The following is a 16,573-nucleotide window of genomic DNA, read 5'->3' on the forward strand; positions in this document are numbered from 1 at the left end:
GTCAAGGATTTACTAATGAATGACGTAGCTCTTTGTGGTATGCTGTATTTAAAGGTGACAAGGAAGTGAAAGTTTTTCAGCAATGCAGTGTTACCTTGGGAGCTGCAAGTTATTGATCTACCAATGACTGTTTGTTCCTGTTTTTGTCTCTTTTGCAGACGTCAAATGCAAAATTCTCACAAAATTAGATTTTCATAACTTCTGCAAGATCTTCTAAAATGGAAAGGTAAGAGTTGGCTAAAGAGTCATTCCTTTTGCCAATGTCAGTCCAATTTTTAATAATTTTTCAGAGTTACATTTTTGGCCTGAAAAGAGTTATTAAATGTTTAGATACAATTGCCAAAAGCAAAATAAGACAAACATACAAATGTAGAAGGGAGAGGATGCATGACATGCAGATTTCTATTGCCACCAGTATTTTCAAAAGAAAATATTTCATGCATAATCTGAAGAGACATTGCAACCATTCAAGAATTTCAGAAGTCACGTCTTTCAAATACTAAACAATTTCTAAAAATCAGGTGCCATAGCAAAATGTAATGTCACTTTACATCCTTTCTGGTCTGGATCTCAGAATGCTTGGTCAAACTATAATGTAATGTAATAAACTTATAGAAAACAATGGATCAAAATGCAATAAATAAGGGTCATTCTTTAAAGTGAAGAGATAAGCAATTCCCTCTTCTGATGAACTGGAAAGGAAAATTGAAACTTGAGAAATACAATACACGGAGTCTATGAACTTGTTACTCATCATACCTCTGAATTGTCCCTCCTGTGGAGATATCCCTTCTTTTTTACCTATATTTAGTACAATCCCTTATAAAAATGGAATGTCGGTTAATTTATTTACATGAAAATCGTGAATCAAGAAACTGAAGCTATATCAAATGCTAAAGAAATTAATCCTACTAAATCTTAAACTGCCTTCATTACTGTTTCTCTTCTGTGCCTGATTCTGAAGCATAATTTCACACTGACATCTACATTTGGGTCATGACAGGTTGCAAAGTTACAGTATGGTGATACTGAATCAGTGTGTTCATTTTTTCATACTAGTCACATACTCAACACGATTTTTTTTTAAACAATCTTAGGAAAAAATACCAAACATTTTTCTTTTCCTTTTCATTGCTCACATTACGAAAGACCATCAGATATATTCAGATTTCATTCAACAGTTCCATTATAAAATCTTACTTTTTATATAATTTAGCAAATTCTCAGAACTGTTATGTTAACACATTTTATTGATGTTATGAAAAACCCTTATATTTATTCATATTTGATTAAGCAGTTCCATTAAAAAATCTCACTTTTTTATATAATGTAACAAATTGTCAGAATTGCTATGTTGACACATTCCCCAAACTAGCAAAATGGTATAAATCTTTACGCACTAGATAAGAATGATGGGCCAGATCCTGCTCTATACTACGGCCCCTTTGAAGACCCAAAACAATAAAGTTGCCTTAAATGGGCAGCTGGAGATTCCACTGACATGTAGGAATTTCCAAATGTCATAAAGCCAGCATACCCTGCTCAACATCATACTCTCACTCTTTGAAGGAAAGTATTGGAAATTTAAGGGGAATTGTCAGAGTTCACTGAGCTCCAGCGTTCCCTGCCAGCGTAATGGCCCCCATGTAAATTAAAGCAGTGTAAATTAAAGCAGCCCTGAGGACTGAAATACACTCATCTTTACTTTCCTCTCTTCTCAGATGCACTGAGCAGAGTTCTGGCCTTTATACTTCAAAACAGATAGGCAATCTTTTGGGGCAAACTGATTGCCTATTAATGCAGAAGGAAAAGACATGAAATGACCTAAGTCTAAGGAAATGAGGATGGCTTTGTTAAAGAAAATATTAGGAAAATTATGTCCTCTTAGGAATATCACTCCCGTGATATCTGGTTAATTTCTAGTGATACGTGTTGCTAAAAATCATTTGAACCTTCATAGCTTCTAAGCATGGCATAAGGTAAATCAATGGCACAAAAGTAGAACTAACCTTTTAAAATGTAGTGGAATTGGTTTTGTTTTTTACCACTTGTTATAACAGATTTCCCTCTCCCATTTACCTTTTTTTTGCCGTCTCAAAATATGTACTATATTAGCTTGCTGATCGGTTGAGTTTGAACTAATCTTTGTGTTGGCAACTGGAAAAGGCACAGGTAGAGGATTTGGATATCCCGTCAGACACCCACATTTGATAATTGGGCTTTCTGCATTTTCAGCTGCAGGCTTACTTGTAGCATCTCTCTCTTGCTCTCTGATGATACCATCTACAAAGTACAAAAAGTCTCTTTCACATAAAGGGGTTGAAGAGATAATGCAAAAGTGGCCAATCTTTAAATATTAGCATTAAACCAAATAAAATACTACTGACCACCTTTTACAGCTGCCACCAAAAAAAGAAGTTATTCAAACTCAAGCAATCAACAAGTTACATAGTGTGAGATGGTAAAAGAAAGATTAACGGGAGATGAAAATCTGCTATAACAAATGGGTAAGAGCGCAAAACAAATGCCACTACATTTTAAAAGATTTAGTTCTACTTTTGCGCCATTAATTTACCTTACAGCATGTTCACAAGCTATGAAGGTTCAAATGACTTTCATCAACATGTATCATAGAAATTAGCCAGCTATTGGAGGAATGATATTCCTAAAAGAACATATTTTCTTTAAAAATTCCATATGAAATGAACCAGATCTAAGAAAATGAGTATCTTTTCCTTCTGGATTAAAATGGAATAAATTTGCCCCCAAAGCTCAACTATCTGTACTAATGACATCAATGGAACTTATGTTGAAACACAGGTGCAAAATTCTAGCAGAAGAGGCAAAAGAGAATAACCATGTCCAGCCTCAGTCCCAAGCCAAATCCCCACTACTTCTCCAGGGCTGGATGCTAAGTGACCTGAAAGCCAGGAATTCAATCCACAAATCTGTGGGATCTTTGTTAATAATCTGCTATTGCTTAGTGGAGTTCTTGGAGAGCCTCCAAATCTTGGGGCCTCGTGGGAAATTTCCCCGTAGCCCTGTCCAAGCTTATACCCACAGGATCTGAAGCCTTTCTAAAAAAAAAAAAAATCAACAAAACAATTACATTTCATTGTCTCCTGAGTTTAGCAAATCAGATTGAGAAATTAATTGTAAGCATAATTAGAATTCAGTGAGAATTCAGGTGATACATGAATTTAGTGTAACACTTGCTGCAACAGCAATAAAGGGACAGCCAACTTTAAATCTGGTTAATTTAAAAAGAGTTAAAAATAAATTCAGGTACTATGCCAATCCATGAGTCTCCCTCCCAATTTCTGTGGTCTGAAAATCACATTTTCCTGATTTTTTAAATGCTTTTGTCCCCGCTGTTGCTTCATGAAAGATGCGTAGAAAACTAAATAATTAATAACTATATAGCAGCAGCAAAACTGCCCAGACTAAGTGATGTCAAATCCGCAAAGTAAACATACAAGTAACATAAAAATCAGTAGTTCTCAACCAGGGGTACACGTACCCCTGGAGGAATGCAGAGGTCTTCCGGGGGGGAACATCAACAGGCTACATAAGAACCACTAGCAGTGTCAGTACAAATTACAATTTCATACAGACAGTGACTTGTTTATACTGCTCTATATACTATACACTGAAATGTATGAACAATATATTTGTTACTTGTAAACAATTATATGTTACTTGTAACAATAGGTAAATATTTCTGGACAAATTTGTAATTTTTAAGTTGGTTGTGTCCCTTTAAACATTTTATTTCAAATATTTGAAAACAGGGTCAAAACGTGTTGCTGATCAGAACTGTAACTATAATTGTATACCTTGTTACTACATACTTCTGCTCACAATGGGGTCTATTTTCCTTTCAGTGGACACAGTTCATCCCCAGCGTAGTTCCAAAAGGCTAGATTCTCTGTTCAAATACGCCATCATAAATCAAGCGTACGTTCACTGGCTTCAATGGAATTACTCCAGATTTACATCGCTGTAACTAAGAGAATCTGGAACTATGGAGTTACACTAGGGATGAATTTGGCTCAATGTGTGCATACCTGGGTATTTTTGTTGTTGTTATTAATTTGTATTATAGTATTGGCTAGAGACTGCCTAGAGATCGGAGTCCTCTTGTACCAGGTGTTGTAGATATACACAAGGCTTGACTACACAAAGAAGATGCACCAGTTTAACTAATGGCATGATATTAAACAGATTTAGTTAAACTAGTGCAATTTTGTGTGTTGACCAGGCAATAGTAAGAGACAATCTCTGTCCCAAAGAGTTTACTATTTAAATGGACACGGCAATCGAAAGATGGGAGAAAAAGTATTATTTATTGCCATTTTACAGGTGGGAGGATTAAAAAAGAGAAATTAAGTGATTTCCCCCAAGGTCACACAAGCAATCTGAAGAAAAGCAGTAATCAAACCCAGATCTCTCAAGTCCTAGTCCAGTGTCTTAACCAATGGATCACCATTCTTCTCTAAGATTCAAACTGGGAAATTCAGTTGCTGGAAGATAATGTTGACAGTGAGGAAAAAGTTTTCAAATATTTTTAAATTACTACTGGATAGTTTAATAGCAAATAGAATCAATACTGCACCACCATCCATCCTCTCTGTTAGGAAAATACTAAAGTGGTTGCCTTTACGAAAAGATGGATTTGCTGCACATGAAAGATACTAGCCTGAAAACTATAGAGACTGGAATCCTGTATATATGAACAGATTCAGACAAGTGTCCCTGTAAGATTCCCCAGACCATCAAGCTAATATATCTCAATCCTAAACTTTTAATCCAGTAAAATGTAGAGAATGAACAGTCTCTGAAGCAAAGACAATTTAGTCTCCATGTCCATATAATTCTTGGCCTCTCTAGTGAGATAGCCAAATATGTCCATAAGCTAGTTAGATGGCTCAGCAAAAGTAAAACCACAGAAATCAGTAGGATTTTTCAGCCGGAACAGATCAGAGCAAGTTACCATAGACAAAACAAAAAACATACGTAACAGAAGTTTCCCAAAATTGGGGTTCATCATGTTTGGCACCACAACGGGAAGCCCCCTCCTTTCTTTCTCTCCAGAAGCTCCTCTCAGGACTCTTCCATTGAGCACATGCGCAAAGGAAGGGGTAAATGAAGTTGACGTTAATGTCTTGGTATACTGGCAATGAAGTCAAGTATCAGGGGGTAGCCGTGTTAGTCTGTATCTACAAAAACAACAAGGAGTCTGGTGGCACCTTAAAGACTAACAGATTTATTTGGGCATAAGCTTTCGTGAGTAAAAACCTTTTCATGAGGTTTTTACTCACGAAAGCTTATGCCCAAATAAATCTGTTAGTCTTTAAGGTGCCACCAGACTCCTTGTTGTTTTTGGCAATGAAGTAGTGCCCCTGCATCCTATATCATATAGAGCCAAGTGTGATGATTGTTTCTGTGATGTGAATCTCTCTACTAGGACCTGGACTGAGACCACAAACAAATGACTAACTAAAAATTATTTCCAGCATTACCTACCTGAACTGATCAGACTAATGGAGCAAAAGTCCTACATCCTACCATTTCACAAAATCTAACACTAACTGTACTTATAATTGGGGTGTATGTAAGTGTGTATATATATAGTGTCAATTAAAGTGTTAACCTCTAATCTACTCATATCAACATTTGATACAATATAGCAACTGAAGATGATCTTAACAACTAAACTTTGGTTAGTGAGGATAGCAGAAAGTGATATTTAATTTTGCTACAGGGCATGACATTATACTCTAGCACATTGTAAAAACATTCCTTAAAGCACTAATTTTCAAAAATGAATTTCAGTTTCTCTACTGTAGTGAAGGGAAAAAGCAAAATGTCTGCAAGTTCCAAGACTGAGAAAAATTGTTAAAGTCCAAATAAATGCAAATCGATTACCAAAAAACAATACTTCATCGAAATTTGCAAAGATTCCCATGAAAAAGGTAGGAGAAACTTCAGAAATAGATAAGGTATCAATTACAGTATGATGATTTCATAAGCCTGCCACAATCCATGCTGTTTTTAAAAGAGAAAGAAATCTGAAGCAGAACTCCTTTCTTTTGATTTCTGCATACATTATAACAAAACAGAACCAAGCTGAACATAATTAAAGCATCATATTTATCTCCAGGTTCAGGTGACTTCTGCAAACAAAACCATTTGTACATTCCTCTTGTAATATATTTTGTCACAAGAACCTTACAATAAAAAATACATCCTTATATATCTGGCTGTCAGTCACTTTAGAGAAATTAATATACTGCACTGATTAAAGTCTTGATCCTGCATGTTGCTAAGCTTCAGCACCTTACAATATCAGGGCCTAAATTAGTAATATCCTTAAAATAAAAAGAAAAACAATGTCAGACAGGTTCAGTTCTCATCCAGTCCTCATAATGAAGGGCCAAGGAGTTAAAGAGGAAGAAAATATGGGGTGGATGCTCACCTATTTATGAGGAGGGAGACCACTGGTGGGTGAATGGGGAGAGAGAAAGAGACATTGACTGTCAAAATGTACAGAATTTATTCATCAAAAAACCAACACAACTCAACTTGCAGTAGAACCTGGTGAAATGCAACTTTCAATGAAAAATCAACTACTTAATAGATTGCCTTAAAATATGGAAAACAAGGCATGTTTGTTAAACTGCCAGTCATATTTTACACTCAGATACCTCCATGCACAGAAATCTGGCCCAAGTAAACTTTATACTAAATTTTAAAACTTAATTTGCACCTAATTTCTAATGGCATTTACCTTGTTTTAACTTTTACAGTTCCTTGTAGGTCAATGCTGTTAATAAGCACACAGATACCCAGGGTGGATTGATTTAAATCACCAAATGGAAAGCCTGGATTTAAAGCACTGATTTTAATCAACTTGAAAGCCTTGAAAGCACTGATTTTAATCAACTTTCCCATTGGTACAGTTATTTTCAAAAGAAAGGTGCATTCTCCTTGGTTGATATAACCATTAAGCATGTTGATTTACAACAAAATAGAGCCTTTACACTAGATATGGTAAATCTTTTTGCTACCTAGAAGGATACACTGTAACTATATACATTTATTTAACCAATTACATAGCATATATTCAGCTTCTTCTTAAGTGTACATTTTTATATATTAGAAAATAGGTGAGTGATATATTGCTTATTTATTAACTTTTTGTACATATTTGTGTCAAGCTGAGTAAGTAAAGTAATTGGGATTTAATTAACACACAAAATAACCACATAAATTTTATTTTTATTTAAAAAAAAACAACCTTTCATGTTTCTCTTATCAAAACATGTTTCACATGCACAACTAAATGATTTATTAAACAAAGGGATTAACCATAGACAGTGAATTAAGCTGATTATTTCAGGTCAGTCTTTCAAATATGCCTAAGTGAAAGTGACTGGAGCTTAAGTTCCTATTCGCCTAAGTCTCTTGAAAATGAAACAGTCTCCTAAATTACTCAGGCTGTCCTTCAAACTTTTAAAACTAGTAGATCTCATCCCCTCCCTCATTTTTATTCATAAACTGGAAGAAAAAGATAAGTTTTCCTGCATTTTCAACTTCCTATCGATTTCTCAACTTAGAATATTTTCTTCATTTGGACTAATTCCTTCATTCTGTGCCTGCAGAAGAGGCTACTGCTCTCAAAAGCTGGTTTAGCACTTCAACAAACTCTGGTTCCAGGTGCTTAGCTAGTGAATTCCACCAGTTCAATGGTGTGACTTTCTTTAAAACCTCATCAGCAAACACATATTGCTTGAACGGTTCACCTCCAGCCCTGAAATTTATTATGGTTGGCATGATTGATGGGGATTATTAGATGCCCATGTCATGTCACTTCTTCAGCAGTTAAGCATCTACCATGATACTCTGGGTTGAGAATATTGGCAAGAAAATGAGGTGGAATAAGTGCTTGATCCATCCACTTCTTTACTGCCTGCGATTTAACTTTGTTGGGTATTTTTTTCTGCAATATCTTGAAGTTCTTTCCAAATTTCAACAGCAGCAGCAATCTCTCTGCAGTTTATCTAAACTATGGAAACAGGTTTCAGTATAGTCAGCATATTTTCTACATTTCTCTTTAGCCCAATGATCTTCACAAACTGTCATCAGAAAAGGACAGTTCATAATAAAATAGCTCACAAGAATCAACCACTGAATTCCACCGTACATCTTAGGAGAGAACTAGTGTTGGACCTGCTCTCTTCAGTGCAGCTGAAGCAAACTGGTTGTTATGGAAGTATTTTGCAATTTCAACAACATTTTCCTTTATTCCTGGAGTTGTACTTATGTCTCTGCCTAAAAGAATCATCAAATGAGCACTACACCCATATGTTATAAGTTTCAGGTTCCCTTCATTCTCTTCTTCTAGATTTCTTCTTATCTTTGCTACATTTGCAGCATTGTCTGTGGCAAAGCTATGCACGTGAATTTTTGTTCAGTCTGTTATACTTTTACTACTGCTTCTTTTAAATATTCTACTGTATATGGGTATTCAATTGTTTCTGTAAGACAGACAACCCCATCGTCTGTTGTCAGACAAGCACGTTACTAGATTGCGTACATTGCTCCACGCATCAAGACTCAGATTAATAAACTCTCCCGTCAATGCTTTTTGCACACTGTACAATTTCCTTTTCATAAACTGTATCCAGCACCCTTACAGCAATATCTACTCTGCCAGGTGGAGCACAGCCTGGTCATAATGATTGAACTTGTCAATGAGATGTTTGTTCCAAACAATATGAAAAGGAGAATTTGTTGCATAAATGAACCAAGCAATCTTTTAATCTATGGAGTTCTGCTGGAATTTGCTTAAACTCATGTCTATAGCAACATACCAAACAGCTTATTAAAGTGTTAATATTCATAAATGCTTAATAAAACTTTACTGTTAAACAGAAATTTTCACCTATGACCTTTGATTATATTGAATAAAAAATAATTTCAGAAGTCCAGCAGTAACAATAAAAATATAGTTGATAAATACTTCCACAAACATACCAATTAAATTTTAATACAAACATTTTGAATTTCCTAAGTAATCCACCCAAAACACAAATTCATGACAATAACCTAAGTTATCACTTACTAGCAGAGTAAAACATCATAGGCACTCAACAATAAGTTTACTAACCAGTTGATCCAGGTTGTTCAGACATGTTCACATCACCATCCTCAAAGTCATTGACTTCTGAATAACATTTTTTATAATGTTGTTTCATTTTAACAACCAGGCCTTGCATCTCTTTGTTGCACTGTTTACATTGGGCACGTGTTCCTTTTTTTATCCAGGGGTACAGGAATTTCTTGAAAGTATTCCTGAACAGGGTATTCTTTAGCACCTGCAGCCATGGCAATTTGCCCCCTTCCCTCAGCCTCCCCAGCTCCCAGGTGTTGAAATCAATGCTGGAGGCTGCACTCTGAAGAATGTTATCCTTTCTTCCCACAGTGTCCTGCTTTCACACCAGCATGCTCCTTTCTGGTTGCACACTCTGCTCCTGCTCCCTTGTTATATTACTCCCTCGTCCCATCCTCCACTATCCCCAGAAAAACAAAAGAACTAACAACAATCCAAGACTTCTGCTCATGTAACCCACATGCCTTTTGCACTGCAGTATTTGTTTAGAGACAGAAAGAGTGGCAGTTGAGAAATTAATGGATTTCTTTTTGTTTGTAGCTCTGTGTACACATGCAAGGAAACAGAGCAAGGCCATTTACTTGAAGTTTCCAGAACCATCCAGAAGCAAGGGCTGGTAGTTACTGGGCCCTGAAAAGTAAATTTGCATAGTGCGGGGAGTCCTCATAATTTGAGAAATGAGCCAATCAGAACTCAGGTAAGGAGAAGCTATAAAGTAGGCGTATGAGACCACCCAGATGGGCTCAGTGGATAGTCCTGATGAGATCCATGGTAGTGTCTCCTAAAGTCAGAGGCTGGGTCCCCACACCTGTGATGACTTTGCTAGGCTCTTGCACCCAGAAGCAAGCCCCTGGGTCTCCCACAGGATCAAGCCCTTAATACAGTACATGACCTATTGTGCCATACTTATAAAGCTTGACCTTAAAAGTTAGAATCAGGGGGAAAATATCTTTCTTTTTATAGAAAAGAAGCCTTTAACTCAGATTTTTTGATAGAGGCTCAGAGTCAGCATATTTTTTTTATTTAAATATTGCACAAGATTATAAATTTAGGCCTTATCATATTTTGTATTAGATTCACACTTCATTTTAAAGCAGATTTATTTTTAAAAAGAAAAACGTATTATAATTGAAATAACAAAATAAAAAAAATCTGATTTAAATCAACAAAATCCAATTTAAATTTAAAAATCCACTTTTTTTTTTTTTTTTTCAAAAAAAAAAAATCAATTTTTATCCACTCTGCAGGTACCAAGTTGATGCATGGAATACAAAAGCTTAGAGTGGACGGTTAGATTATTTTACCCATATAAAGAGCGTAAACTTTGCACAAGTGGCCCAAATTCTTCTACCTGTGGGATTACAGAGTGTAAAATGGGGCAAAATTTGACCCAGTGTATATTTTGTCAAGGTCATTACCACTGCATGCTTTGGCTTTGATTGCTGCAACCTTTCCTCCCTCTACTTCATGGATCATCTCCATGGTGCATTGCTCTAACCACATTAGCCCCATCTTTGCATCCTTCCATTGGCTCCCCTTTTGCCACGAACTCAAACAGAAGCTTCTTGTCTTCACTTTTAAGACACTTCATGATTTAGCCCCCCCCCCCCCCCAATCAAATCTATCATCTTACCATGCCATCAACCCCTTCCTTCCCTCTGCCAAAGATGCTGGTCATTGCAACCATTGGTACGTTTCTCCCACATCCATGCTTTCTTCCACACTGTTCCCCATCAAAATCCATATAGCTATTTAATCCTGCTGCAACTCCTTCCTTAAGACTTATCACTGCTGTCATACATACCAAACTGCTATCTGACAGTGGCTGAAACTACTGCTTATTGTACAAAAACATGCTTGTTTTACTGTTACCCAGTTTCCCACCCTCCCATTTGTCGGTTTCATCCACCTCCCCATTCCATTTTGTCATATTTTCACAGTGAGAAATCTAGGGCAGATGCTTTTATTACTCACTTGTACAATGCTTAGCACAGTGGAATCATGATCCTACCTTGAGGCCTCTAGATGTTATACATATGTAATAATAATGAGAGTAAATATAATAAGGTTTTCAGTTACCCAAAAAGCATGACATGTAGCAAACAATACTGCTTAATCCAAGATTGTTAACTTTTCTGCTGGACAGACTTGATTTGCCTACAAAGGAAAGGAAGGAAACACCCTCGTTGTGAATTAATTTTTAAAGTAAAAAATATTTTCAGTTATTGAAAATGTTTGTTTTCTTCCAAAGTTATCCAAACCACTCCACAAACATGAAGGATTTAGAACAGTTAAATGGCGCAGGTCAATATTATTTATCCCCATTTTCTGGGGCCTGGAAAAACCGCGTAAGAAACAAGCTAGAAGACTTCTATGTCTCAGTCATAATTATACAGGGATCTATGGCACAGCCAGGAGCAGAGGAAAAGATTACTTTTTCTAATTAAAAAAAAAAATCCAAAATGATAGAGAGAAATTACGTGTTTGCTTTTGCGGCAAAATGGTGGCAGTCCAACAGACAGCCAATTATGATGTATTATTTCTGTGACAATAGTGCACAGGAACCCCAATAAAGGAAAAGACAGCCCCCCGCATCATGCTAGGCACTGTGCAGACAAGCATCATAGACAAATCTCTGCTCTTAGGTTTGTGAGAGAGGGTGGACAAATCTGACAAACGGAAAATGGATGGGTTGGGACTACAGCACAAGAAGACAACAAGCAACCATTGGCAGAAAAGCAGATGCCTCAGCTCACCAAGTGGGGAAAAAAAATCTCCATTTTTTCCATTTCCCATTGCAGGCATCTACGCCCTAGCGTTGCTCCAGCATGTCAGACCCCAAATTCATCCCCGTGCACTTTGTTAGGGTCACACAAGGGATGGATTTGGCTCCGCGAGTCTAATCAGCCGCCCACAGTTTGCACATTTTTGCCTTTCACTTATCTAACACAAGCCCCCTCTCCCGCCCCTATGTGGCCATGACTGGCACAAGCGCAGCCCACTCAACAGCAGCTGCTGTGGCTGCCCGGGGTGGTCTCTGCTCTGTCTAGGGCTGTGTGCCCCTTCGCCCTCTGCGGTCCCGCTGGGTGTATCTGTATAAAGGGGGCGGGCAAATAGGCTCCCTGCATCCGAAGGGCATCCTGAGGTGGAACAACACCACGTGCCCCGGCCAAGGGAGACCACCAAGCCGCCTATGTGCCAAGCAAGGAGGCCTTCGACGCCTGCCCTCGCGGCTCCTTTCCTCCCCACTGCTCTGAGGCGAGGCAGGGACAGGGTCTCCAACTGCGCATGCGCTAGGGAGCGCTCCCCCTCACACTGCACAGAAAAGGGAGGAGGATGGACAGCGGTTCAAGCGCATGCGCTCCAGCCGCCGGCGAAACAAGGCGAGGAGGGCGCCCGCAATAAGGGGAAGTCAGTGCGCATGCGCCGATGCCTTCCCAAGTCAGGGGAGAGGGAGCACATTGCGCCTGCGCTGACGACGAGGGGGGTGGGTGAGTGAGTGTGCGCAGCGCATGTGCGAGGGCCCATGTTCCTCCTCAAGTCACATCTCCCCCGCCCCCAACAGAAATCGTCATCTAGGCGGTCTGGGGTGGGTTCAGCGAGTGGCCTCACCCACCAGCGCGGGGATGGGATCCGCCGGGGACGGGATCCGCCCTACCTGACACCCGGATGCTCTGGCTCCGGCCGGGCAGGGCCTCCGCTCTGCTGGGCAGCCTGGAGGGCGAGTCTCCCATCCGGAACGGCGAGCCGAGGAGAGGACGGAGGAGGCGGCGTGGCGCCGCGGTCATCACCCCCGCGAGAGTCAGAGTCCGCCCGCCGTCGGCCGGCGCGCGCTAGCCGTTGGTCCGGGGGGGGCAGGGGCGCGTGCGGCGGTAGGCGGGAGACCCGCCTCCTGCCGAAGGCTGCGCGGCTTGCACAAGAGGCGTCGCAGAGCCCAGCTGCCATAAACGCGCTGGGGGAGCGCCGAGAGTGTGCGGCTCCCGGGCTCTGCCCCGCCTGGGGTGTGAGCATCGCACACACCCCTAGTCCTTCCCCGGCTCTGCCCCGCCTGGGGTGTGAGCATCACACATCCTACACACACCCCCCAACTCTCCCCGGCTCTGCCCCACCTGGGGTGTGAGCATCGCACACACCCCTAGTCCTTCCCGGGCTCTGCCCCGCCTGGGGTGTGAGCACACACACACCCCTAGTCCTTCCCGGGCTCTGCCCCGGCTGGGGTGTGAGCATCACACATCCTACACACACCCCCAATCCTCCCCGGCTGGGGTGTGAGCATCGCACACACACACCCAACCCTCCCCGGCTCTACCCGCGGCTGGGGTGTGAGCATCACACATCCTACACACACCCCCAACTCTCCCCGGCTCTGCCCCGCCTGGGGTGTGAGCATCGCACACACCCCTAGTCCTTCCTGGGCTCTGCCCCGCCTGGGGTGTGAGCACACACACATCCTACACACACCCCCAATCCTCCCCAGCTGGGGTGTGAGCATCGCACACATCCTACACACACCCCCAATCCTCCCCGGCTCTGCCCCGGCTGGGGTGTGAGCATCGCACACACCCCTAGTCCTTCCCGGGCTCTGCCCGCGGCTGGGGTGTGAGCATCGCACACATCCTACACACACCCCCAACTCTCCCCGGCTGGGGTGTGAGCATCGCACACATCCTACACACACCCCCAATCCTCCCCGGCTGGGGTGTGAGCATCGCACACACACACCCAACCCTCCCCGGCTCTACCCACGGCTGGGGTGTGAGCACACACACATCCTACACACACCCCAACCCTCCCCGGCTCTGCCCGTGGCTGGGGTGTGAGCATCGCACATCCTACACACACCCCCAACCCTCCCCGGCTCTGCCCCGGCTGGGGTGTGAGCACACACACATCCTACACACACCCCCAACCCTCCCCGGCTCTGCCCGCGGCTGGGGTGTGAGCATCGCACACATCCTACACACACCCCCAACCCTCCCCGGCTCTGCCCGCGGCTGGGGTGTGAGCACACACGCATCCTACACACACCCCCAATCCTCCCCGGCTCTGCCCGTGGCTGGGGTGTGAGCACACACGCATCCTACACACACCCCCAATCCTCCCCGGCTCTGCCCGTGGCTGGGGTGTGAGCATCACACACCCCCAACCCTTCCCTGCTCTGCCCGGGTCTCTCTCTATGAGCTGGGGTATGAGCACCCCCCACACGGACCCAACCCTCCCTGGCTCCACCCACGGCTGGGGTGTGAGCATCACACACCCGCACACACCCCCAGTCCTCCCCGGCTCTGCCTGTGGCTGGGGTGTGAGCATTCCACACACACACACCCAACCCTCCTTGGCTCTACCCATGGCTGGGGTGTGAGCATCACACACCCACGCACATCCCCAACCCTCCCCGGCTCTGCCCGCGACTGGGGTGTGAGCACCCCCCACACACACCCAACCCTCCCTGTCTCTACCCACGGCTGGGGTGTGAGCATCACACACCCCCAATCCTCCCTGGCTCTGCCCGCGGCTGGGGTGTGAGCATCCCACACACACACACGAGCATCCCACACACACACCCAACCCTCTGCAGCTCTGCCCCCGGCTGGAGTGTGAGCATCACACACACCCTACACACACTCCCAGCCCTCCCCGGCTTTGCCCACGGCTGGCATGTGAACATCACACACACCCCTTCCCGGCTCTGCCTGCGGCTGGGGTGTGAGCATCCCACACACACGCAACCCTCCCCGGCTCTGCCCATGGCTGGGGTGTGAGCATCCTATACACCCCTCCCTGGCTCTGCCCGCAACTGGGCTATGAGCACCCCACACACAGACACCCCTCCCCAGCTCTGCCCTTGGCTGGGGTATGAGCACCCCATACACACAGACCCCTTCCGGGCTCTGACAGCAGCCTATTTAGTGCTGCGCAAGCGCCCAGGGACCTGCCACAGCCCCAAACCTGCCACGGCCAGGGTGGCTCGGATGAGGGGCAGTCTGGCCCGGCCCCAGGTGCGGCAGGGGAGGCTCTCCCTCAGCCTGGACCTGTTGGGGCCAGGGGAGGGACACCTATCCTGCAGCCCCAGAGCTACCGCCTCTCCCCATCAGCCCAGGTGCTGCTGTGGGGGGAGTCCTCTCTCCCTGCCGGAGCACCCTCCTGCACCTCAAAGCCCTCACCCCCTGCACTCAACCCCGGGCCCCAGCCCTGAGCCCTCATCTCTGGTCCCACCCCGGGACCCGCACCCCCAGCTGGAGCTCTCACCCCCTGCACCCAGCCCTGACCCCCTCCCACACTCCGAACCCCTCGACCCCACCACAACCACATGAATTTTGTTTTGTGCACCAATATGAAGGTGATGTACTACACATCACTGCCATATTGGTGCACAATACAAAATTCATTCCACACACGGGTGGGAAAAATTAGAGGGAACGCTAATCCCCACCACCCCACGCACACCCATTTACTGTCCCTGGGTTCTAAGGTCCAGTATACCTAATTCCCCCAACACACACACACTTTGCCTGCCCTAGGAGTGAGACCCAATTCCCCCCTCCATGTGCACACACCCCTCCCCAGGCCCTGCCTGCCCTGGGGTCTGAGCACCCCAAACCTCCACACCCCACCCCTAAACCCCAGGGAGCGGGGCTCTTCCTGCCCTGGGGCCAGAATACCTAACTTGCCACATACACACACTCTGCTCGCCCTGGGATATGAGCACCAACGCCCCCCACAAACACACTCTGCTTGCCCTGAGGTGTGAAAACCCAACAATTCCACCACACACACACGCATACCCCTCCCCAAGTTTTGCCCGCCCTGGGGTATGAGCACCCAACATACATGCACACATACTCCTCCATGAGCTCTGCGTGTCCTAGGCTGTGAGCACCCAGCCTTCCCCCCACCCCTTCCTCACACACACCCCTCTCTGGGCTCTGTTTCTCTATGGTATGAGCAAACACACCCTTCCCTGGGCTTTGCCTGTCCTGGAGTGTGAGCACCCCACCCACCTCCCACACACCCATACTTCCCTGGGCTCTACCTACCCTGTAATTTGATGCCTAACCATGCCCCCAACTCTCCCCCCCCCCATCTATGCCTGCCTTGGGGTGAGAGCACCCCTATTCCCCCCTCCCCCGACACACAGCTACCTCCCCAGGCTCTGTGCATCCCTATCCCACACACCCCACCCTGAGTTCTGCCTGCCCTGGAGTTTGCACACACTTACCACATTTACACTGGACCGATGTGCATACCCCCACTTGGCTGTGTGTGCAATGGGGTATGCATACAACTGCGGAAACAACCTGCTAGATACTCTCCATGCTGTATGTGCACTATGGTATAACTCCCGCTTTCCTGCGCTGAGATATGGACATGCACCCGTTGGTGCTTAGACCCAAACTC

At 44.0% G+C, this 16,573-nt stretch overlaps 1 protein-coding gene across 2 annotated transcripts in view; it reads right to left on the reverse strand.

Annotated features, from left to right (window-relative positions):
- MSRA (methionine sulfoxide reductase A) overlaps positions 1–13,098 on the reverse strand; it is a 445,978-nt gene extending 432,880 nt beyond the window's left edge. Inside the window, exon 1 of one of the 2 annotated variants that reach the window (XM_054022650.1) lies at positions 12,834–13,098. In XM_054022650.1, the coding sequence (XP_053878625.1) occupies positions 12,834–12,963 (130 nt within the window). In that variant the 5' untranslated portion in view covers positions 12,964–13,098. Of the gene's footprint in view, positions 1–9,172; positions 9,276–12,833 lie in introns of those variants that run through there. The other variant, XM_054022651.1, reaches the window with a different exon arrangement.
- Between the last annotated feature and the right edge of the window lie 3,475 nt (positions 13,099–16,573).

Source organism: Malaclemys terrapin, chromosome 3 (genome assembly GCF_027887155.1).
Source record: "Malaclemys terrapin pileata isolate rMalTer1 chromosome 3, rMalTer1.hap1, whole genome shotgun sequence".
Lineage (NCBI taxonomy): Eukaryota > Metazoa > Chordata > Testudines > Emydidae > Malaclemys > Malaclemys terrapin.